Below are 24,049 nucleotides of genomic sequence, written 5' to 3' on the forward strand. Positions count from 1 at the left end.
ATTTTTTTCTGGCTTTTTAAAGTGGAATGTTGGATCACTGATTTGAGACCTTCTTTTCTAATAGAAGCATTTAATGCTATAAATTTCTTCTTAAGTATTAATTTAGTTGTATCTCATAAATGTTGATGTTTTGTTTACATTTTCATTCAGTTCAAAATATTTTTTAATTTTCCTTGTGACTTATTCTGTGGCTTATGAATTATTGAGATGTATGATATTTCCAAATATTTTGAGATTTTTCAGATACTGTTTTGTTACTGACTTCTAGTTTAATTCTATTATAGTCAGAAAACCTATTTGTATGATTTTTAGACACTTAATTTTATTAAGACTTGTTTCGTAGCCCAAAATATGATCTGCCTTGGTGAATGTTTCTTGCATTCTTGAAAAGAATGTGCATTTGGCTTTTGTTGATTGAAGTGTTATCCAAATGTCAAGTAGGTCAATGAGTTAATAGTGTTACTTGAAAATGATATCTTCTACACTTTTATTCATTTTCTATTTGTTTCATCAAGTATCAAGAGAGGAATATTGAAATCTCCGACTGCAATTGTAGATTTAGTTTTCTTCTTAATTTTCTCAGTTTTGCTGCATGTAGTTTAAAATAAAGTTCTGTTTCTAGGTGCACACATATGCAGGATTACTACATTCTCTTCCTGAACTACATGCCTGTAGGTATGCTGTCGAGGCCTACCGTGGTTCCTTTTATAAATGATTCTCAACTCCTCTGTCTGAGATCTGCTTAGGTGGAGCAAATTATCTTGCAATTCATTACCCTACCCATGTCCATTTTCCAAAGCAATTACCAAGAAAAAAAAGACGAACAAAATTAAAACCTAAAAGCTCTTCTACCAATATATTTATGAATATAATACTAGAAACTATTAAAAACCACATGAATTCAAGACCACATTGATAATTCAGTAAGAACAAAGTCCTCAAAATTAAAGAAATTTGAGCTCTTTGGCTATGTTCTTGGCTAAGAGGTTTTTTGCCAAGAATATTGCCAGGGATTTTGCAATATTACCAGGAAGTCAGACTTCCTGATAGAATGCTAAAAATAGAGTTCTTGGTAAACTCTAGTAATGCACTAACTGATTTATGAGAACTATATTTGGGTAACCTGTAGTAACTCAGCGAATTACTATGAAGTACACATTGGTCATGCATAACAACAAAAATAAATAGGATTGTGCATCACTCACTACTAAGAACTGGATTCTGAATGTGCATTTTAATCAGTTTATGACTGTCCAGAAGTCTGTCACCTCCCACCAGTGGGCTGTGGGCCACCCATTGAGAAACACAACTCCATATGAGGACCCGTAAGAGAAACCGCTTTCAGATTAAAGTGCCAGGAAACACTTTGCTCCTCTTGAAGAACTACTGTGGTTCTTTCCACATTGATGACGATACTCATTATATCTCTTTTCCCATTGACAGCTGGGAAGCTCTGAGCCAAACTTGTAAATCAAACTCTAGAACCCTGTGCCTTGGGAGTTTTCATTTTACTTCTTCTCTTCAAATTGGCATTTGCCCTAATCTTGTTGTTCATATTGTTCTAATTTATTGAACATATTTCTCAGTAACCATCTCTCTTTTTTCCTTATGTGTATGTGTGTGTGTGTGGGTGTGTGTGTAACAAGAAGCCAGCATGAACAAATAAATAAATGGCGATCTCTCTCTAAGCATCACTTCAGATATTTCTACAAGTCATGCATGCTAAATTCCTGACCACCGTTTTGCATGATGTTAGTCCACTCCAACCTTTTCCAAGTGGCTAAAAATACCATTGCATATTTACAAGCCTAAACCTCTTAAGTTAGAGGAGAAACAAAGTCAGCTTCCTGCCAGCCTTACCAGCAGAAGAACACCAGGGGATTACAGATGCAGCTAGGGCCTGGTGGGCACGGGGTGACTGAGGAATGAGAAGCCATCCTGACTGCACCGTATCTCCAGGAACCCAGCTGCCAGGGGATGTTTTGTGCATCCTACTAGAGCAGTTACCGGGGTCTGAAGTCCCGGTGAACGTGACATTGTAATCTCGGTTATGTTTTATTTATGGAGAGTGGTGCCGCAGCTAGGGTGTGTTAACAAACAAAGATGATTGCTTCTGAGCCACTCTCTCGTCCTAAGGTAATTAACACAAAGTAATGTGCCAGTTGGGGGATTCAAAGTGTCGACAGCCTTTTCCATAGGAAAGTGATCTGCAACACCCAGGCCAAAAGGGTAAAATGGAGAGAAGCAACTGCGTGTTTTATCTTTGGTTAAAGGTGCATCATTAAAAGGCACTGGCATAATTATTCTTCCTTTTAAAAAAAAAAAATCCATATAGCATTAAGAAAACTACAAAGTATAAAATGTCAGGGGCAGAGATGTGTGGATTTGCAGCTGTTAGCAAAGTGGGCCAGGGGCTCCCTGTGTATCTCGAACGGCATAAATTAGAAATATTGACTGCAACCAAAATAGCATTCGCAATCAGCTCAATGTTGCAATGTGTTATACAGACCATTTGCTTTTTAAAAAATTAAAATATGAATCAAACTTGGATGACAAAGAAGTTCGACTTCTCGGGAAAAATCAAATACATCATCAAAAGGTCACAATTCGTAGACAAATTGCTGTTAAAATTTATTACTTGTTTGCAAAATGTACTGTTGATCATTGGTAACTGCTAAATGCTTGGGCGCCTCTGACAAAATAAATAAATAAATAAATAAATAAATAAATAAATAAATAAAGCACTCTGCATTCGTTAAGTCGGGAGAAATGTGAAAAAGCATCTGGAATGCTAAAACCCAGCACAGGGGAGGACAGGAGAAGCAAGGGAGGCCAGGCTGGGTGAGGAAAAGAGGAAGCACCAAGGGAGCTAAGAATGAAAACAGAGAGAGAAACAAGCAGTGGCCCAGCAGAGTCATTCTTACTCCTTTGGAATATCGGAGATGACCAATCATCTCAAAAGCACAAACATCAGAGCAACTAAACATGAACCATCAAGGTTCATGAGGCCCCACGGAACGGTGCCTGGAGATCCCGTACCATTCAGTTCACAGTCCCCAGTGCCCTGCCTCCGACCCTCACATGTACCCAGTGTTGGCACCTTCTCATTTACAGGTAGGATTTGCTACAGGGCTCTGAACTCCCTGGCAGCAGAGACCATCCTGAGGTCAGACTTGCACCTCCAGGGCCCAGCAGAGCAGCAGGCATAGGTGGGGCACTGCCGGGGCCCGGTGGCTTGCTCCCTGGAGTCTCCTGCAGCCTTCTCCCATGCGCAACAGCAGAGCCAACTGGCCCGGGGCATTCTTCTGGCCACGGAATTGTTCAGGAATGGCCATGGGGCCCACTTCAGGCCAATGAGATGTGAGGGGAAGTTGGCTGAACACTCTAGAAACAAGGTACCGGAGTCTTCTGAGAGGTCTCACAGTAAACCAATGGCCAGTGCTCTCTCTTTCCTTCACCCGCTTGGGGGGCGTTGAGGCTGTAAGGATGGAATGGCAATGGGAAATGGACAGATGCATTGGATCCAGTTGCGAAGGGTTTGAGCGCCATGCCGAAGACCTCTGATTCCGTTGGGGTCAGGTTAATTCAGGGCTTTCTGGCCAAGGAGGCAGGGCAGAAGTGATACCACTTCCAGGCCTGGCCCATGGGGAGCCCTGCATGAGACTCACATGTCTTCCATTGTGAATGGCTCAATGCAGACGACCCAGCAGAGACCCCCAAGGAGACTCTAGATAGCACTCACCAATGGAATTTCCTGCAAGAATGGAAGATTCTGTCTGCACTGTCCAATCTGATAGCCACAAGACACGTGTGGCTACTGCACACCTGAAATGTGGAGAGCGCAGCTGAGGAATTGAATTTTTAATGAGGATTTTTAATTACTTTAAATTTAAATAGTTTACTGGATGGCACAACTCTAGAAGATGGCAGGGAAACAAGACAGAAGGAGCTAGAATCCCTGAAACACCACATGGAAAGCTGTCCACCACTTTACGGGACTGTGACACTAGCAAGAAACAAATCTTTATGATGTCAGGTCATTGGAATTTGGAGATTGTGAGAGCAACTGGCATGAAATAGCAGGTGCCTCCTGGGTCCACTGTTCTCAGCCCTTGGCATGCCATATGTTATTTAATCATCTCCCTGCAAGAGGGAGGTTCTGTTATTATCCACATTTTACAGATGAGAAAACTGAGGCACAGAATGGAAACTGAGACACAGATAGGAAGAGGCTGAAGGGGGTTCCGGACCAGGTCAGTCTGGCTCCAGAGCTTCCCTGAGGCTAAAACCAAGGGATTTGTGAGGAAAGCTCTTGTAGTAGCCCAGAATGGAGACAGTGGCCAGACTGGGGAAGAACCCAAAGGGGCCGGGAAAGGAAGGTCCCATGACAAAAGCAAAGCCCAGCCTGCTTTGCAGCCCACAGAGAAAATCCCTGGTTTGCTCTTGTTTCCTGGTATTAAACCCCTTTTTGCCATGCTGCTCTAATAGTGCCTGTGAGGGAGAGAATGGCTGATTCTCTAGGGTTCTGGACACCCAGCAGGTGGGTGTGTCCCCACCGAGCACAGCTGGGCCTTGTGCAGGAAGGGACAAGATTTCCTGAAGGAGAGGAGAGCACAAAGAAAGGCAAATATCTGGAAAGAAGCTGCCAGTGCTCCGGGGGACAGCAGGGCTCATCTGAGGGATGCTTTGTGGCAGATGAAGTGGCTGGGAATTGCCATCATCGGTTTTTTGTTGTTTTTTTGGTTATTTAACACATTCATCATTTTTGGATACATGTCTAGAAACATAAGCTCTTCAGAGCCCATCCTTGCTCGTTACCTAGTCGATCCTCCCAAAGATGCTGTGGAGATGTCTTGTCCACCACAATTTGCAGAGAAAGAGACAGGAAGTTATGGGACCTGTCACCTGGGGGACAGCGGGCAGAGCTGGGATTCGACACAGGGCCGAAGACTCCCAGCCCGAGGCTCATGCACTGCACCACCACCACCTCTGGCCTGAGCCCTGAGTCTGCGGGGTTTTCCTGCCTCTCAGTCTGTCTCCTGTCAGCCTCGCTGGGAGTGAAGCCTCAAGAAGAGTGGTAGACAGGGAGCCAGGAGGCCCCAGCTGCCTGGGCGCAGGCCAAGGAGAAGCAGCCCTGGGACCCCCACAGAGCTCCCTGCATGTGGTCAGAACCCCCTGAATCAGACCTCTCAGGAGTTGTGTTGAAAATCCACATTCCAAGGCCCAGCCCTCGACCTATGGACCCAGAGTCTCCAAGCAGTGCAAACTGGGAATCTGCATTTTAACTAGCACTGCTAATAAGGATTCTTCTAGTGAAAGTGTGAGCAGGACCAGACTAATAAGGTTTTCTGGCTCCACATCTTCCGGGAACCTGTGGGGCTTTCTCCAAGAGGCAGCCAGGCCTCTGGACAGGGTCTCCTCCTTTCCTAGAGCTTTGGGAATGAGCCAGGGTGAGGTGCTGGGCAGGGAGGAGCAGGGTCTCATAGGGTGAGCACCCTGAGTGCACCGCACAGGAGAGAGCAGACAGAGGCAGGAAAGGTGATGACAGGCAAGAGTGTAAGGAGAGACCGGGAAAGTGACCAGAGACCAAGCTGGAGACAGAGGCAGAGAGACTCCAGGAGAGGCAGCCAGGCAGGCTGACAAAACAGGGCAGAGAGGGGCGAGCGAGCATGAGAGGGAGGCAGGAAAACAGACAGGGACGAGGCCCCACCAGGTGCTCCCATCTGCCAGGTCTTCCAGCACCCCCAGAGAGTGAGGGGCAGGCCGGGCCGTGTAGCAGCCCACCTCCTCACATGCCAGCCACCCCCTGCCCAGCTGCCAGGCTCTCAGGGCTGTGCCAAGTGGATGTCTCCATGACAATGCCAGGCAAGGCTCCCCTGAGGCACACACATGGTGGCATAGAGGGCATGGAGTGAGCCTTTACCAACAGCAGGCAAGGCCAAAGGTTCTCAGTTCACTACAAAGTGTGGGGGCTGGGGAGGGGGTGGGAAGCAGGGGCAAAGAGGCTGGAGGGGCCTGGGGTTGGGTCAGGGACTTTCTAGGAACATGGTAATCACAAGTAGAAAGGGAAAGGGAAGGCAAACGGAATTTTGTAGGTACAGCTTTCATGTACCAGGTACCTCGTTTGCATTTTCTTGCTTGATCCTCTCAAGAGCTCTGTGGCATAAAGATCCTTGTCCCCTTTTTACAGATAAGGAAACTGAGGCTGAGAGATTACAGACTCCACACATTTAGCTGGTAAGAGGCAGAGCTGAGGTTTCTACTCAGCCTCAGATGTGTCCAAATAGAAATTCCAGGTTCCTTTCACTGCACTAAACTTTCTAAGCTCATGAGAAAACAATGCACAAGATGTTTTGAAGCAGTGCAACCTCGCAGACCAGAGCTGTCATGAGGCAGTTGTGACTGATCACAGTCAGGGAAGTTCAGACATAGCATGAGTAGTATACTGGAATGGCTTTGTAGTGTACAGGGAGTTATCTCTTTATTTATTAATAATTCTTTACTTTAGCATCTTCTAAGACATACTATGGAAGCTACAATAAGATTACATATACAATAAAGCTATCACAATGGTAAATCAAGAATGATATAGATGGGAGAAAGGATTTCTTAAAAAAAAATCTCAAACTAATACTGTGGCTATGATTGACCGTTAAATTGAACACTGAGCTCCCTAGCAGTCTCAGCAATAAAGGGAAATGCAACAGTTATGTGGCTCAAATCCAAAATGAAATGTACTGACTTACCAAGGCAGATATTTCTTTTCCATTGCTAAGTCCTAGAAATCAGTGACAAGACTTCTGGAAGGATAAAATATCACAAACACTTATCTCATTTTATTTGTAGCTACATACATGCACACACACATAAAACAATATGTATAAGTGTGTGTACATTAATAAATATGTGTATAGATATCCAAGCACAAAAGAAAGAGAATCCCTGAAAGCTGGAGAAATCAAACCCAGAGTGAGGAGAACTGGCTTCATAGTTCATGGGTTTCAGACCCAGAAATGGAACTAGAGATGAGAGCTCCAATGTCCATATGGGCACAAGTCCATGTATGGCTGGACACCTGGAATGGAACCCCCTGCATAAAGCCTGGATTTTGAAGAGCTTCTCCATCAGTAAAAAGAGGATGAGAAAAGCTACACGCACTAGGAAGTGGTAAAGCAAGAGGGCTGCCCACCTGAGCCGTGGGATGGGGAAAAGACGCTGGGGCCAGAATGTGTGGATCCAGATTTACACTCCCTTTCCAGAACAACCAGAGGCCTTCAGCAACTATAGAAGCAGCCACGAAACTGCACCGAAAGCTATTTTTTAAACCAGGACACATCAGACATACCCCAGAGAAACCCACAAAGATGAGCTCACAATCTGAAATCACAAACCACTAAAAAATCAGATCCATGAGAGTCCTCAGAAGAGAAAACACAAGAGAACTTGGACAAATGGAATGGGCTAAGCAAGACAACAAAACGACCATGTTGAATGTACATCACCAACACAATGGAGGCCGGCATGGTGGCTCACACCTGTAATCTTGGCACTTTGGGAGGTCAAGGTGGGCAGATCACTTGAGGTCAGGAGTTTGAGACCAGCCTGGCCAACATGGTGAAACCCCATCTCTACCAAAAATACAAAAATTAGCTGGGCATGGTGGCATGCACCTTTACAGGTGCTCCCAGCTACCGAGGGGCTGAGGCAGGAGAATTGCTTGAACCAGAAAGGTGGAGGTTGCAGTGTGCTGAGATGCCACCACTGCTCTCCAGCCTGGGTGACAGGGTGAAATCCTGCCCCCCTCCCCGCCCCCCACCACACACACACACACCACAATGGAAAGCATCTTTAACAACTTTTCTGTTTATTTTCATCAGCCACAGTAGAGAGAAATTGTTAGGTAATAATAATTCTTCTTGTAGCTAGTTTCAGAAACAACCACCAATGGCAGATTAAAATAGACACTACAGTCAACCTTGCTCTGGACGTTGATGTGCGAGTAGCAAAGCTAACGCACCGCTCCAGTGCAGCCTTGTGATGTCCTACTTGGAAATAAGGGTTAGAACTTGAAATTCAGACAGAACAGCAGAGTCCTATGGGCTGTCTTTACTGATAAACATGGTCAAACTCTGGTGAGAACCTGAGTCCTACTTCTCCTTAAGAAAGGGGACAGGTATAGGTGCTCAGAATTTTCCAGGTGTTTGGTCCACTGCATACTCAGCCACATTTACAAATAGTAATTAACTGAATCCTCATCATATCCCTATGAGGAAGGTGCTATTACTTCCCCATTTTTACTGATGAGGAAACTGAGGCACGACCAGGTTACATGACTGAGCCAAGATCTCACAGCTTGTAAGTGACAGAGCCAAGCAAAAACCCCAGGCAGTCTACACCCAGCGTGCCTATTAGTGACTACACTGTACTGTTGCTTTGCAGGTCTTAATTTTTTTTTTTTTTTTCTTTTGAGACAAAGCCTTGCTCTGTATCCCAGGCTGGAGGGCAATGGTGTGATCTTGGCTCACTGTAACCTCTGCCTCCCAGGTTCAAGTGATTCTCCTGCCTCAGCCTCACAAGTAGCTGGGATTACAGACAGGCACCAACACACCCAGCTAATTTTTTTTTTTTTTTTTAGTATTTTTAGTAGAGATGGGGTTTCACCATGTTGGCCAGGCTGGTCTCAAACTCCTGACCTCAAGAAATCCACTCGCTTTGGCCTCCCAAACTGCTGGGATTACAGATGTAAGCCACCATGCCTGGCCTGGTCTTAATTTTTGAATTCTCTCAATGACCTGGTGAGTTAGGCATTGTACCCACTTAACTAGTTGTCTCTAGCTTCCTGTGCCAGAGAGAACTTTTGCTTCCATTTCCCCTTATCCCACCTCCTCACACAGCTCTAGTCTTCCACCAGGTCGGTAAATGGCCATTCATCCTGTTGCTCAGCCGAAAAACTCATGGTCACCCCTGATGCCTCTCTGTCCTTCACACCCCTACTTAATCCATCAGCAAATCTTATCAGCTCTTATTTGCACCCCAAACACATACTGGATCAGAGATCTTCTTACCACCTCCTTCTTACCTTTTTCAATTTAAGTCCAAGCCACCAACTTCTTACCGTGGACAACCCCTACTTTACATCCCACCATGTCAGTCCCTCCTCATGCAGCCTGAAGCGGCCTGCTACAATGCAATCCACAAACAGCCACCATTATCCCTCCCCTGCATTTCCTTCCCACACTTTTGTGTGATTCATTGCATCTTCGTGAGACCACAAGTAGGTAACTAACCCCCTAATGTGTCCATCATGAATACCTCTCCAATACCATGTATGTTATTCTGACAACAGTATTTTTGATAAATGCCTGATGTTCCATTGCATTGACATCCTATCCCTTGCTTATCTAATCCCCTGTTACTGGACATTTTCTTTATTTCCAGTTTTTGCTATTGTAAATATAGATACAGTGAACATCTTTGGAGCTAAATCTTTGGCTCTATTATAGCTTCCTTAATTATTTTAGAGATTAATCAAAAAAAAAAAAGATGGCTTGTGATGTGCTTAGTGTTCGTTACGCAGAGAGCAAAGCTTTTCCACATCATCCAGGGGTGATTGCATACAGATCTTTATGGGCGTCAAAAAGTCACCATTAGCCAAGCAAATGGCTCCAAGGGGTGGAAGATCCTGGCGAGACATCCGTGAGAGTCCATCCAGCACACATTCATTTGAATATTTTCAGTTGCGAAGACAACAAGACTAACTTCCTGAATTTTTGGAAAAGATAGGAGAAATACCTTCCTGCAGAGCCTTTCCTCCCAAGCATCTGCATCTGATACACATCCATGTCCACACATACCTTCAGCTAGATCATCTAGACTCACAGCCTATGAACATTTTCTGCTCTTTTAAAAGTTAACATTGTCTCATACACAGTTTTCCTGTTGCTACCAAAGTCTTCATCCCCCTCATTATCGATGTATGTAAATAGTCCATAATGAACAAGCTCTTCTTCACTCATTCACTCTTTTACTGTTGAACATGGAGGCAGCTTCCAAAATTTCGCCATCATGCATGTCATTCCCTGGCATATTTTGTCTGCATGAATAATAAGCAGTGTATCTACATTTCTTTTTTCCCTTTGGCTAAAAAGAATCTTAGACTCAAATTTATGATTTAAGTATAGCAACGTATGGCCGTCTTCTCTAGGTGATATTTTTGCATAGGTGTAGACATCTTACTAGAGCTTTTAATCTCTCTGATCCTGATATTTCACTGCTTGTTTATGCTTTATTACATTTCCTATTGGTCTGCTCACAATCTTGAGGAATGAAGAAGGATGCAAATTATTAACAGAGTATTTAAGGAAATGCTGAGATGGCCATCTATAGGCACATGGCTTTTCCTCTCTCTAGGAATCGCGAATTAGTATTCTTAGTATGGTTTCCAAAAATGACGTCACCAGATCAAATAGTTAGAAGATCGTTTGGGCCCTTGATACACACCACCCCAGAGCTTTGCAAAGGGAAGAGGGAAAAGTGGTTGAAACATGATACAGGTAACAAAGCTGAACCCTCAATTAAGCCTCCAAACGCAGGCAAGAGGGCTGGGTTGTGCCAAGTGCCAAAGGTAGTCAGGGGTCTGAGGTGGTACCTGCGGTCTGCCCCCTCATTTTTTTCTTTCACTTACCAACCCCTCAGCTCTACACAGTTGCTTCCCCGCTGCACCATAGGACAAGGAGCAGATGCTTAGTAAGATCTTGCTGATGGAAAGAAGTCGGACTAGGAAAAGAGAAGGCAGGGAGGAGGCACTCTCCCTATCCTCAGTAACTCCTAGTTTTGCTGGGAGGCCAGCCCAGCCTTTGCAAACGGCAGCCTGCAGTGCATTCTCAGTCAAAAAAAAAAAAAAAGCCCTTATGGGGCCTGGCCAATGAGCAAATGCATCAGCATCACTTTCTTGTTTTGAGATTTGGATAGGTAGGGAACCACCCACATCCTTTAGACAGCACCTCTGGGCTTACATCTTGGGATGCATCCTAAACTGGGCATTACTTATTTTAAATATTTTTAATTATAAAATATCACAGAAACACAATTTCATTTTCATTATGGTCTATGAGAAATAAGCCACAGTAAAGGGTGACAGTTGGGGCTGTGGCCTGGCACAGTGGGGCAAGCGCTGGTTTTCCTTGTCTGTAATGAAGGGCATGAACATTTCCTCCAGCCTCCTGGTAGATCCTATGCTCCTGTCCAGCAGACTGAGCCCTGATTGTCTGTTCACTGCCTCCCCAGCTAATCAGGAGTTCTTCCAGGGCAGGTACTGCACCCCCTGGCCTAGGAGGGTGAGGCATGCAGTAGTAACTCCAGAAGAATTAAGGGAATAAACGACTGAGCAGATAGATAGATGAATGTCCCATCCTGCCCACTGAAGGGCAAACTCTGGGAAGGCAGGGGGGAGTCATACTGACCCCATCTTCCCAGCAGGGTCTGTGATGCTGCAGAAATGTTTATTACACGAACAAGCTTGTGGCTGGCTGGATGAATAAGTGGCTGTATAGACAAATGGATGGATGTACTACATGCTAGTGTTTGGGACACTGTTTCTGATATGGTTTGGCTGTGTCCCTACCCAAATCTCATCTTGAATTGTAGCTCTCATAATTCCCATGTGTCATGGGACGGACCCAGTAGGAGGTAATTGAACCATGGGGGCGGGTCTTCCCCATGCTGTTCTTATGATAGTGAATAAGTCTCACGAGATCTGGTGGTTTTATAAAGGGGAGTTCCCGTACACAAGTTCTCTCTTGCCTGCCACCATATAAGACGTGCCTTTTGCCTTCCACCGTGATTGTGAGGCCTCCCAAGCCACATGGAACTGTGAGTTCATTAAACCTCTTTTTCTTTATAAATTACCCAGTCTCAGGTATGTTTTTACTGGCAGTGTGAAAACAAACTAATACAGTTTCTATGTTAGATAGGATTATAGTAAATGACTTTTAAGGGTCCCAGCCAGCTCTAGGATCCTGCATCTCTATGGGCTTAACTGGGCTGTTCCAACCTCCATGTGCATTCTCTGCAAGAGAGACCACTGCTCTCTCCCTGGTCCTCATTTTCCTGGTGAATCTTTACTCATCTTTCACGCAGAAGCACAATTTCCCTAATCCTCTCTCTCCCAGGCTGGCTGGTCATGCCGTCTTCCCGGCCCCTCTCACTGCCCACACTCCCCTGTCCTGTTTCATAACATGTCTCTCTCCTTGAGGACAAAGACCAGGCCAGAGACCTCCCTGTGCCCAGCCCTGACATCGGCTCAGTCTTTGCTTTGGGAATTAAAGCGACTTCCAAGCTCAACCTGTTTTGACTTCTTTGGGGCATCCTATATGGTCTGTAACCAGGATCCCATAAAACCGTTGTGAAGATTATGCAGGGCAGGCAATTAGTGACCAAGGCTTCATTTGCACACAAGAAAGTGAGAATTTTTATCCTCCCTAGCTCAAAAGTTACGTGAGACTCATTCTATATTTCCATCACATTAACATTAAAAAAGAAACCCAACAAGTCCTATTCATCTAGTTTTATCAACGAAGCAGACAGGAAGGTTTTTTAGTTTTAATTGCCCCAAACCACAATTGGGAGTGCTTGGAAAACGTGGGGACCTTGTGGCTTGCACGGTGGCTGCAGACTCCAAGTCACAGCCAACAGTAACATGGGATTTTCTGTTCTTGAGAATCCATCCTCCTCACCCTGATTTTTGTAACCTGAACAGCAAACATTTCTGACATGACCTTTCCCATCAAATCTTGTGACTCTGTGCACATGTGGCACTCTCATCAGGGTCCAAAGGCAGAATGGTTCCTTCCCAACTACCTTAACTCTCCATTTTACGGATGGGGAAACTGAGGTCCAGAAAAGGGAAGGGACTGACCTAAGGTCACAGAGCTGGTTACCGACGGGACAATGGTGAGAACTGAAGTGAGCTTTTCCTTTGCTCCATGGGTGATCACCAAGTTTGGCCAGAAGTGTGAATGACAGGTATTCATGAGTGTTAACTCCCTCCTCCCAAGCAATTCTTGGTACTCAACCTAGGGGTTTGTTCCCCAACTCCCCGAGATGAGCATATCCTGCTGTATTCCAGCCAGAAAGTAACTGAGCATTCAGTTCTGCTATTTGCCTAGTTTTCTGGTTGGGAAAGACAGACACATTAAGGTTTGGCCAGGCATGGTGGGAGGATTGCTTGAGGCCAGGAGGTTGAGTTTGAGATTAGCCTGGGCAACACATAGAGACCTCATCTCTACAAAAAACAAAAAAATAGAAAAAAATTAGTGGGCATACTGGCACACACCTGTAGTCCCAGCTACTTCGAGAAGTTGAAGCAGGAAGATTACTTGAGCCCAGGAGGTTGAGGCTGCAGTGAGCTGTAATTGCACCATTGTACTCCAGCCTGGGCAACACAGCAAGACCCTGTCTCAAAAAAAAAAAAAAAAAAAAGACTCAAATATCTGTGTTTTAAAGCCCACTGGGGAAAAGACTTGGAGCCCAGGACCTATGGAAATGGGAATTTTCTCTCTAGGAATTCTTATTCCTTAAGGCCCTAGAAAGCAAGGCAAGTGTCCCAAATAACCATCAGCTCCATTTCTGGTGCTGGAGTTCAAACCCCACTTCTTGTCGAGTGGCCTTGGAAGAACAATGGCTTGTGTGGGGTGAAGACAGGACATAGAAGAACATGCTGCCCTTCTTTTTCTTCTCATCTCTGTGAGCAGAGAGCCCACAAATCACCTTAGCAAGCACGGCTTGGTATTTTCATTCTTGTAAAGTCTCTTTATGAAGATTCTTGGGCTGCCTGAATTCTTGGTACCTGGTTCACATCAGTGCCCAATGATAGTTTGCAGAAGTGGTGTAAGCAGGTTGTTCTTTGTCCCTTTAAGAACAGAAAACATAGAAAAAGAATGGTCAAACACCCAGTGGGCCCTTTGTTCCCTCATGCTCAGGGGTGGACTCTGCCTCTCTCTTGCTCACATGGAGAAGACCAAAGGTGGCTTCATGCCTCAGTGTGACTGGAACCCAACAGCCCTGCCTCCTTCCACCCCATCTTGTTGGCTGCTCCAGGCCCAGCACTGGGAAACACCGAGTTAAAGCTACTTCATTCTGCAAGGCCTGATTTTGATCACTCCCAGTGAATGAGTTTTAACAAAATTCATCAACCTTATTTTATAAAAGAAAAAACCAAGGGGACCTGCCCAAGGGCACGGAGTCATTTAGACTCTTGGGGCAGGGTCTACTTCTCCCTGGATTTTGATCCCCCCCATGGCTCACAACAGCTCTCCCTGGCTATTGAGAAAATGGGAGCTGAATTAGGCTCAACTTGAGTCTAATCATTCCTAGCCAAGTGTATTTTCTTTTCAACTACTTGTTCACAAGCTCAGTTGGATAGGAGAATCACCTGGATCATTTTCAAAAATGCTGATACTGGGACCTGCCTCCAGAGATTCTGACAGAATTGGTCTGGGATGTCTCCTGGGCCCTGAGATTTTTAAAAGCTCCCAGAAGATTCCCATGTGCAACTGGGCTGAGAACCACTGTTCTAGATCACACTGCTGCACAGGAGCTAAGAGAACTATACGGCTCTCATGCCGTGATTTCCTGTCATCCTCTCGATGGGCTTAAAGATTTGGGTCAGGAAGAAAATGGAGAAAGACCTTCAATTCGCCCTTGGAAATAAGCCGTCCATCCCCCACCTTTAAAAGACACAGAAAAGGACAAGGTTTGGAGATCAAGTTAAATGTCCAATTTATTTTTATAACTTGAAACCAGAACAAACTTGGTTTTGAACAAGCGTACAAATGAAATGGCAGACACATGCTGAACTCAACATTGTGACATTAAGGAAAAAAAGAGGCCCAAAATCTTGTACAGAGAATAAAGGAACAATAAATATTTTACTAAGCCATATTGAAATGACCTCCTGTCATCTCAACATTTTATCCATAATAAAAAAAAGTGCCTGTTTCTTAAACAGAGCACAAATACCAAGCAATAATAAATAGTTCCAAACTTGTAGTAAAAGACAAAACCTCCAAGTAAACAACAAAAGCTCATACAATAAGTAATAGAAAAGGTAATAAAAATATTTTGCCTTGCCAGTACAAATGCAAACAACTCAAATCAATGGGACTTTGCTTTGCAGGGCTGAGTTACAAGGAGCACCAAAATCACGGGTTTGCCTGTGTTCCACGAGACCTTCGGCTGACGGTTACTTAGGACCGGGATGAAAGGCTGATTTCCTTACTTTTCACATTTTGCTTAGAGTAATTCAGTCTCCTTCTCTCCCCATGAAAGACCCTCTAATGGCAAGTGGCGGGTTCCAATTGGGGGCAACTTTGAACAAAGTTGTGGCAGTGCGGAAACCGGCCTGAGGTCGACTGGGTCACCCATGCTAGAGGCCTCTCTCTCGGGATCATCTGCTTCCGTGTTGGTTTTTTAAACACAAAACAGAAGCAAAATTCTCTCTTCTCTGCAGTCACAGAGACACACAATGCTTGTGCTTTGGGATGGCTTAGTCCTGGCAATCTGGTAAGCTGGTGAGCACTGGCTAGCTGTTATGACTACAGGAGGACCACCCTGGAGGCACTCTAGGACCTCAGCGGGGCATCCAAAGGCAACAGCAGCCCCTGGATCTGCAGGTAGGAAACTGCAGTAGGAAACTGAAATCTCAGCTTTCTCTCCCATTCCCTCCCCCCTTTTTTTTTAACTTTGCAAAGGTAAGTGGCAAGGAGGAGAGTGCATCGAACAGAAAAGCTTCTGCATTTGGTAAGGAATTGCCCAAAAGGATGCTTGGTTGTACTTCCATAACCTGAAATAATGGTTTCTTACATTTCCTGAAATAAAAAATGGCTTCCTGATATTGGTATTTTATTTAAAAATGCATTATTCCCTCATCCAAAAGACCATCACTTTATCTTAAAGCTACTTGGCTTTACAAAAAATAAAAATAAAATAGAGGATTAGGGGAGGAACAGATAGGAAGAAAAGAAATTAAATAAAAAATGAAAAAAAAAAAAGGACCAATGGAGGATGAAGGATGGAGAGGAAACGCAGGGGAAGGAGAGAGAACGAGATATGGAAAGGCACCAAATTCATCCCAGGCCCTCGCAATCGGAAACTGACGGAATGTAGGTTTCAGAGAGCAAAGCAGCAAAGCAGGGAAGAAAGACAAGAGGCCAACACTCTCCATGGCACGAAAGGTCCTGGCTGTGATGGAGTCTCCTTCCTGAAATCCTATTTGTACCGGTCTCAACAGCAGGTCACTTCACCTGGACCCAGCTGAATCACCAGCTCCTTTTATGATATTTGTGTTTGTTTCACAATTTCTCAAGGACTAAAGCAGCTCAGTTTGCATTGCTTTCTGCTGGTAAGGGCGGGAGAGGTGGTGGTGGTGACCGCCACAGAAGTGATGGCAGAGAAGGAAGATGTTCTCTCGCTCTCTCTCCTCTACATCTGACATCTTAGAGGTGGCCTCTTAGAGAAAGGGAGGACGATGTGGAATGTTACTGACATCTTTACAAAAACTGATTTTTTTCCACTCAACACAAATAATTTCCCATCCGGTCTGCTGTGGCCACACCAAGGAGCCTTGATGCAAGGTTCAGGGCATTCAGAGAGAAGCCCAACACGAACAGTTCTCTGTGTAGGCCAATTCCGACAAAAAATATATATACAACTAAATGATTTGTGAACCAAAGCATTTAACTACTTCCTTTTGTTTCTTTTTCTTAAAGGTTGTCAAACAACCCTTTTTCTCCTGTACAATAGGACTTAACATACAAATGTTGTTTTTTTTTGCAATATTTTATCCTGCCAAATTAAAAAAATATATTATGGCAGCCTGTTTGTTTTTGTTTTTTTTTTCTTTTTATTTCCAAATTCACTAACAAAAAGGTACATTAAATCCCTTTAAAAGGACAAGCTTACAGTTAAAAAATTACGAGCTCCAGTAAAAATACAGCAAGTGCCTACATCATATGAACCAACCAATATATCCATTCCAGAGGGAGGCGGGAAGAGAAAAATAAGTACAGGTCAGAAATGTGATTTTTTTTTCTGCAAAGCAATAACAATATTAAGCACTTTTTTTCTACATACTTTTTCTACATGGTGTAGCAATCCCCTTTGAATCCCCAAATACAAGTTTCTATACATTTTTTTTGAAATAAAAATTCAACACCCAAGGCAGAAAAAAATTTACTAAAACTCCGACTTTACAGTTACTGTGACAAGAACAAATTTATAGACCCACCATTTAAATTTTACTGCAACATTTTCAAGGAAAAGAAAAGGGTATTTTTTTTTTCTTGTTTTGTAAAATGCCCAGGCATTCTCGATTATTACAAATACTGGTCCACTTTTACAGTAATCAAGAAATTTTAATATATATAATATATACTAAAACCCCGTCACCAAAAGAAAACAATATACACGCGGCCACTGTGGCATTTTTGTATAACCTATTAAGCAAACTTTGAAAAAAAAAGATCGCTCCAACACACATACACACAATTTTTTTTTACCCTTGTATGTACCCAATACTGTAAACGTATTTTTAAGACAGAGTGCACTAAATTTAACTTTAGAAAAAATTAGCCGTTGTTCCTGAATTGTTTTTGTTTTGCTTTTCATTCAACGATATCGACTTGTAACTTGTGTCACTTGAGTTTTAATTCAGCAGTAAATCACCTCCACTCCATATCTAAGCAGCGTTGTCCCAAAAACAAAAGGGGCTGAGGATAATTCAGCTAATGGATGTCCAAGGTTGTGCTGGGTTTATTTCTTCATTTGATTGGGTCTTATGGCATTTCATATCCTCTATCTTCAACCAGAATTTTTTTTTTTTTTACTTAAAGTAAATGTGGCTTTGTTAGTTTCTAAAGAATGTACTTTTCTTGTTTTACTTTTTTAAAAAGTCTTTTCATTTCAAAAAAAAAGTTTTGCATTTGTCTCAAGAGACTCAAATAGGAAGATCAGTTTTCAAGGCACTCACATCAAATTGAATGGCAGTAGAAAAACTGTCCTATAAATTATTATTTTATTTTGTTCTTTATAGTGCCAGTATTGTGAATGCCACGCTTAGCAACACTGACACTCAATCTCAGCTGTCCCTTACAGTTTAACCCACCTCTGGGCCAAAGAGAAGAATATGCTGCAATTTCTTGTTTAGAAGCCATTTAATTTAAATGCAAACAAAAGCTTTAAAGTGCGGGTCAACAGAATTCAAATGTCTAATCTTAACAGTTCAATGTCTAGTACCTTCCAACCTAATGAGATAGAAAAAAAAAAAACCTGGGAAGTAGCGCTGGGCACCTTCTGATGGAACTCATCCCCTGCTTTTTCAGTAAAAGAGAATAGAAACTTGCAAGATCCCCACCCCACCCATCCCTACAATATCATCAGTGTGCATTAAATGAGAGAACACTAACTTCAATTAATTAGGGCATTCGTCTGCTTGGAAAATGATCGATGATCCCTTGTAGCAACATAGGATTTGAGATTTATGTGATGGGGGTGATTAAAAAAAAAGAGAGAAGCCGTCAAGCCAGAAAATGCCTAAAAGAACACCACTAGTTTCTTCCTTTCTGTGTCACTGCGGGCCACCCCATCTCCCCAAAAAGGTACCCTCAGCCCATTTTATGTAGCCTAATCTACAGCGAATAGCAGCCATGGCACCCCAGGGCACACCAACAGGATAGTATCTGCTGGTCGTGCACAACCTCAGAATGCTGTCGGGCCATTTCCCAGAGGAGCCCTCCAAAACCCTATCTCTGGCGGTGCCGAGTCTGTGGGGTGCCTCCCCCAGCACCACCACTCAAGGTTTCCCTTATGTAATATGAAAGCCGAAATCAACACAGAAAAGGCCGCTTGACTCGGGACGACATGAGTGCTACATCTCCATTCCAATTCTGAAACAAAGTGCTACGACTTTAAAGATTGTTATCCGCTGTACATCCACACCCCCCACCCCAAAAACAAAAACCAAAAAAAAATAAAAAAATAATTAAAAAAAAACTGCATGCCACTTTTTATTTCAGGACAAAAAAAGGAAGGAATGAAAAAGTAAACAACTTTAAAAGTCATTTGAGTGTTGGCTTCTTCACAAGAAATTACACATGCTTAGCTTAAATTTCAAAAAAGCAGCACCACCCCTCCCCCCAAATTATAATTTAAAAGATATGCTTCCCCTCTAACATTGCTTGCGAGTCATTGCTCAGGCTACTACCGGGTTTAAAAAAAAAAAATAAAGAAGGGATGGATACCCAACAAAATCTCTTAAAGGAATTCAAACAGAAAAAATAATAATAAAAAGTACCTGCACATGCCAAAAAAATTACAAAACCCAATAAATACAGAAATTATTGCACAGTTAAAAGGCTCCACAATTTGTACTGCCTTAATCAACCCTCGGGTTTCCATAGGACTTCGCAGACACAGGTTAGGTTGGAGTGCCGCCTCCCCTGGGCCCCGGGGACACGCGGGGTGCGGGGTGGCGGTGACACGGAGGCAAGTCAGGTCAGCATTCTCTCTGTTGGCAACGGTTCCACTGTACAGGTGCGGGGCGCCGGGGCCCGCGCGCGCTTAGCTCCTCTCGGCCTGCTCGATTTTGACGTCGTTAGTCAGCAAGTGCTCGCCGTGCCACTTTTTCATGTGTTTCTCCAGGGTGCTGTAGACGCTGAAGGGCATCTGGCAGATGTCGCAGCGGTACACCTCCTTGCCGATCTGCCCGTGCGTCTTCATGTGGCGCGTGAGCTTGCTGCTCTGCGCGCACGCGTAGTTGCACAGCTCGCACTTGTAAGGCCGCTCGCCGGTGTGGCTCCGCCGGTGCACCGTCAGGTTGCTGCAGTTCTTGAACACCTTGCCGCAGTACTCGCACGTGTCGCTGCGGCGGCCCTCCTTGGAGCTGGGCCGCCCCGGGCCCGGGCCGCCCAGGTGCGGGGTGCTGCCTCCGCTGGCCGTGCCGCTGCGGCCCGAGAGGCCGCCGTCCAGCAGGTCCCCGGGCGGCGTGGAGAAGCGCAGGCTGCCGTTCTCGGACGAGTGCTCGGACGACGTGGCGAAGGGCGACTGTCGTGCGTCCGTGAAGCCCAGGAAGGGGTCCTTCATGAAGTGCCGCGACGCCGCGTAGCCCACCAGCCACTGCGAGTACACGTTCTCGGACGGGATGAGCGCGGCGGGCGGCAGCTCCAGGTCCTTCTCCACCTTGATGCGCTTGGCGGCGCTGTTGAGCCCGGGGCTGGGCAGCGGCGCGGGCTTGCGCGGGAAGAGCCCGGGGAAGGGCTCGGTGCCTGGCGCGAAGCCGCCCCCGCGCCCGTTGACCGCGCCGCCCGCGCCCGCGTCCCCGCAGCCGCCCGCATCGTCGTCGTCGCCCGCGTCCCCGCCGCCCGCCGCACGCTTCAGGAAGGCGCCGCGCTTCTGCTTGTCGGCCAGGAGCTCGCCGTACTGCGGCAGCGCGCCTAGGCCCACGTTCTCCATGACCTTGCCCAGCACCAGCGCCTTCTCGTCAGCCAGCGCCTTGGCCGCGCCGCCCCCCGCGCCCGGGACCCCGGCCACCCCACCACCGCCGTTCTCGCGGTTGCGGCTCAGCTCCGAGTCCATGCTGAAGCTCGACTCGGGCCGGCTCTCGTTCTCCAGCAGCAGCTCCTCCTCCTCTTCCTCCTCCTCCTCGTCCTCCTCCTCCGGCTCGTGGCCCAGCGACGGGTCGCTCTCGTGGTGGCGGAAGTCGCCGTCGGCCGCCTTGAGGCCCTCGCCCGCCAGCTCGCTGGTGCCGGGCTCGGGGGAGCTGGCGGCCGAGAGCCCGTCGTCGGAGCGGCCTGCCAGCGAGCCGGCCTTGTGCATGTGCGTCTTCATGTGGCGCTTGAGCTTGCTGGCCTGCGAGCACGCGTGGTCGCACAGCTGGCACTTGTAGGGCTTCTCGCCCGTGTGACTGCGCCGGTGCACGATGAGATTGCTCTGGAACTTGAAGGTCTTGCCGCAGAACTCGCACGACTTGCTCTTGGCCGGCGGCTGCGGGGGCGGCGTGCCGCCAGGGGGCATGGGCGGCAGCGGCGGCGTGCTCAGGAACGGGGACTTGGGGCTGGGCTGGAAGGGGTTCAGGAGCCGGTGCATAGGGTTGCCGCGGCCGGGGGATACGGGCGGCGGCGTGGAGCTGTTGCCCGCCAGCTCGCGGAGCCGCCGCGAGAAGTCCATGGCGGGCGAGTCGATGGCCATGGGGTTCAGGCGCATGACTCGGTCGAAGGCACTGGGGTGCTGGGCGACGAGCCCCATCTCCTCGGCACTGAGGCGGTGCGGGTCCAGGTGGTGGCGCGGCGGCGGGCTGAAGAGAGGCGGCGTACCCGGCAGGCGGCCCTCGCCGAAGCCCGGGTGGTCCCGCAGGATGGGACCCGTCATGCGCAGCAAATTGAAGGGGTTGCTGTCGCCCAGGAAATTCATGAGCGGGGACTGCGCCACGGCCTCCGGCCCGAGCGGCGGCGGGATGGTGAGCCGCGGCGTGAGCGAGCTGCTGGCCGGCCCGGGCTCCAGGTAGATGCGGAAGCCGTGCGTGTTCTGCGCGTGCTGCAGCAGGAACCACGCGCTGTTGAAGGGCTGCTTGCATGTTGTGCAAATGTAGCTGGAAGGCTCATCTTTACCTGGGGAAACACACGGACAGAAAGGCAGAGACAGCGTGAGAAGCGGCAGCGGGGCACGGGCACCGCAGGGCCACTGGCCTGGGGGACGCGGCCCGGGCTGATCCGGGATCCCAGTGCCCTGCCTGACAGGGGCTGCAGGGCCGCTTGCAAGCAGGCCCGGCCTTGTCTCCTCCTGGCTGGGGGGCCGAAGAGGCAGGGTCTGTGGGCAGGCGGCCCTGGCCACCCGAGCGCCAGCGACTTACTTCAATTGTGTAAGGCCCGCCTTGCTCCCCCAAAGGAAAGGGATTCTGATCCCCGTTACCTCCGAGGCCACAGGAGATCGTGTTTGTGAGAATACGATCCAGTAGTAGGAATTCTGTCGAGGCTGGACTGTGTGACAGCCCTGGCAAATCCCAACCCTCCAGGATGCTCCACACCCGAAACCATCTAGGCCAGGGCTTCTCAGTCAAGGCACTACTGACATTTACATCCTAATTCTTTGGGCGGTGGGGGCTATCCTGCGCATTGCAGGATGTTTAGCAGCATCCTCTGCCTGCACCCACTAGATAGATGCCAGGAGCATCCACCTCCCCCAGTTGCGAGGACCAAAAATGTCTCCAGGCCTTGCCAAATCTTCCCAGGGAGGGGGGCAAGATCACCCACCCCTTTGAGAACAACCAATTCTGATAATATTTGATTCCAGGGAGTTGTACAGAAACACAAATCAAACTGTACTATCTTGCAAACCTTTTTTTTTTTTTTAAGAGAAATAGCTGCAATACCTCTGCAATATTTGGGATTTTTAGCTATAGGAGATTCTCATGTTTCCTACACCACCGTCTGTGCAGAAAGCACTGTACACCTGAATATGGATTCGTAGGAACAGAAGAAATTTAACATGCTGTGAAGACCCGCTACTACTGTGACAGCTGCCCCCACCCCGTGTCCTCACACACATGCCCAAACACTGGAATTCCACCTCCAGACCCCAGGGAAGGCGGGGGCACACTGGTCTAAATGAGTCTTTCAAAGTCCTCTGCCAGAATACTAAGCAATGAAAGAACATCCTCACATCTGACAGGGCAGTCGGGATGAACAGTGGCAAATGCTGATGTGTTAGCAACTGGCTGTGGTTACACGGGCAGCAACTTGTAGCGGACACTCGTGGTATGGAGCCAAAACGTCATGGTCTTTGTCCGTCACTGAGACAGTCACAAAATGGAGGCTGAACATTTCCTCCGGAACCCATCCTGCAGGTGCCCTCCTGCACCTGTGGGTAAAGCTCGCCGCTTTTCCAGCATGTACCTCTCCTAATGCTCTGCATAAGAGACGGTGCAGACAGGACCCGTCTTCCAGCATCACACTCACTAGCTGGGGAAGCAAGTGGAACAAGAATCCCAGCTCAGATCCAGCAGAAGACGTGGCATGCGAGATCTTGAAAGATCCCTTTTGTTTTTTCAAACTTTCATCTACCTGGAAGATTTTAACGCAGATGCTGAAGTACAGGAGCCACAAGCTCTGGTGAAGTCAAACGCGCAAATGAATGACCCTTCCCAACATCGGTAAGGTGCCATGGGAAGTGGAGAAAACAGTCCCCAGTCTCACCCTCTCCACCAATCGATTACAGGCCTTCTGAAACCCTAGGCAGACAGCATTTTTGTTTTCCACCCACTAATTATGTTTCTGGAAGGCTGCACTCTTAGCAGTGTTTATAGGCACATAAACCTTCGTTTGGAAACCATCTTTTAAAAATCAAGTGACTCGGGGACCAAATACCCTAAATTCCATCCAAGGGCTTCAGTCTTGAGTGTGGCCTGTGCTTCTGTCTGAAACTGGGCTTGCCAGTTTCTGAGGGGCCGGGACCTCCCCAAGACATCCCATGCCTGCAGCGTCACAGAAGGCTTCGTGCTGTCCAAGGGGCAGGGTGGAGACTCCCCCGGCGACCTCAGAACCAGTTGGCTCAGGACACCAACACTAGAAACCGAACCATGCAGTTACGAGTTTGGCATTACATAGGGATTCTTTCCCTCTCCTCTCCTATTCTGTGTGTTTGGTGATGAGAAGACGGTGGTAGGGAGGACAGAAATGAAAAAGGAATTCTGAAGTTAGGCCTCATCCCTCTTTTAAAAACAGCTCAAGGAGCACCTCTGAGGCTGTCTTCTTTCTCCAGGGTGTCTGGGTCATTTCCCTCTCTTCATTCAGGTAACTGAATGAAGATCTGAGTCATTCAGGTAACTCAGTTCTCCCATGAAGGAGCCTCTGAGGGGAAGCCTCCCCACCTCAGATAGGGCAGGGATGCCTTCCCAAGGCCCTGGGTGGCCGTGATTCTCCCCGTAAGGCCACCCCAACACCACAGCCCTCCTGTTCTGTGCACTCTCAGCGAACAGAGGAAATGCCCAGCTTCCCTGGGG

The 24,049-nt window shown here is 46.9% G+C and overlaps 1 protein-coding gene across 4 annotated transcripts in view; it reads right to left on the minus strand.

The window, feature by feature from the left end:
* Nucleotides 1–14,753: 14,753 nt before the first annotated feature.
* Nucleotides 14,754–24,049, minus strand: part of BCL11B (BCL11 transcription factor B) — a 102,159-nt gene continuing 92,863 nt past the window's right edge. For all 4 annotated transcript variants that reach the window (XM_024232067.3, XM_024232065.3, XM_024232066.3 and 1 more), the window contains one exon: nt 14,754–21,659. In XM_024232067.3, coding sequence (XP_024087835.1) covers nt 19,615–21,659 — 2,045 coding nt within the window. In that variant the 3' untranslated portion in view covers nt 14,754–19,614. The remainder of the gene's footprint in view (nt 21,660–24,049) is intronic.

The sequence above is a fragment of the Pongo abelii genome, chromosome 15, assembly GCF_028885655.2.
Source record: "Pongo abelii isolate AG06213 chromosome 15, NHGRI_mPonAbe1-v2.0_pri, whole genome shotgun sequence".
NCBI lineage: Eukaryota > Metazoa > Chordata > Mammalia > Primates > Hominidae > Pongo > Pongo abelii.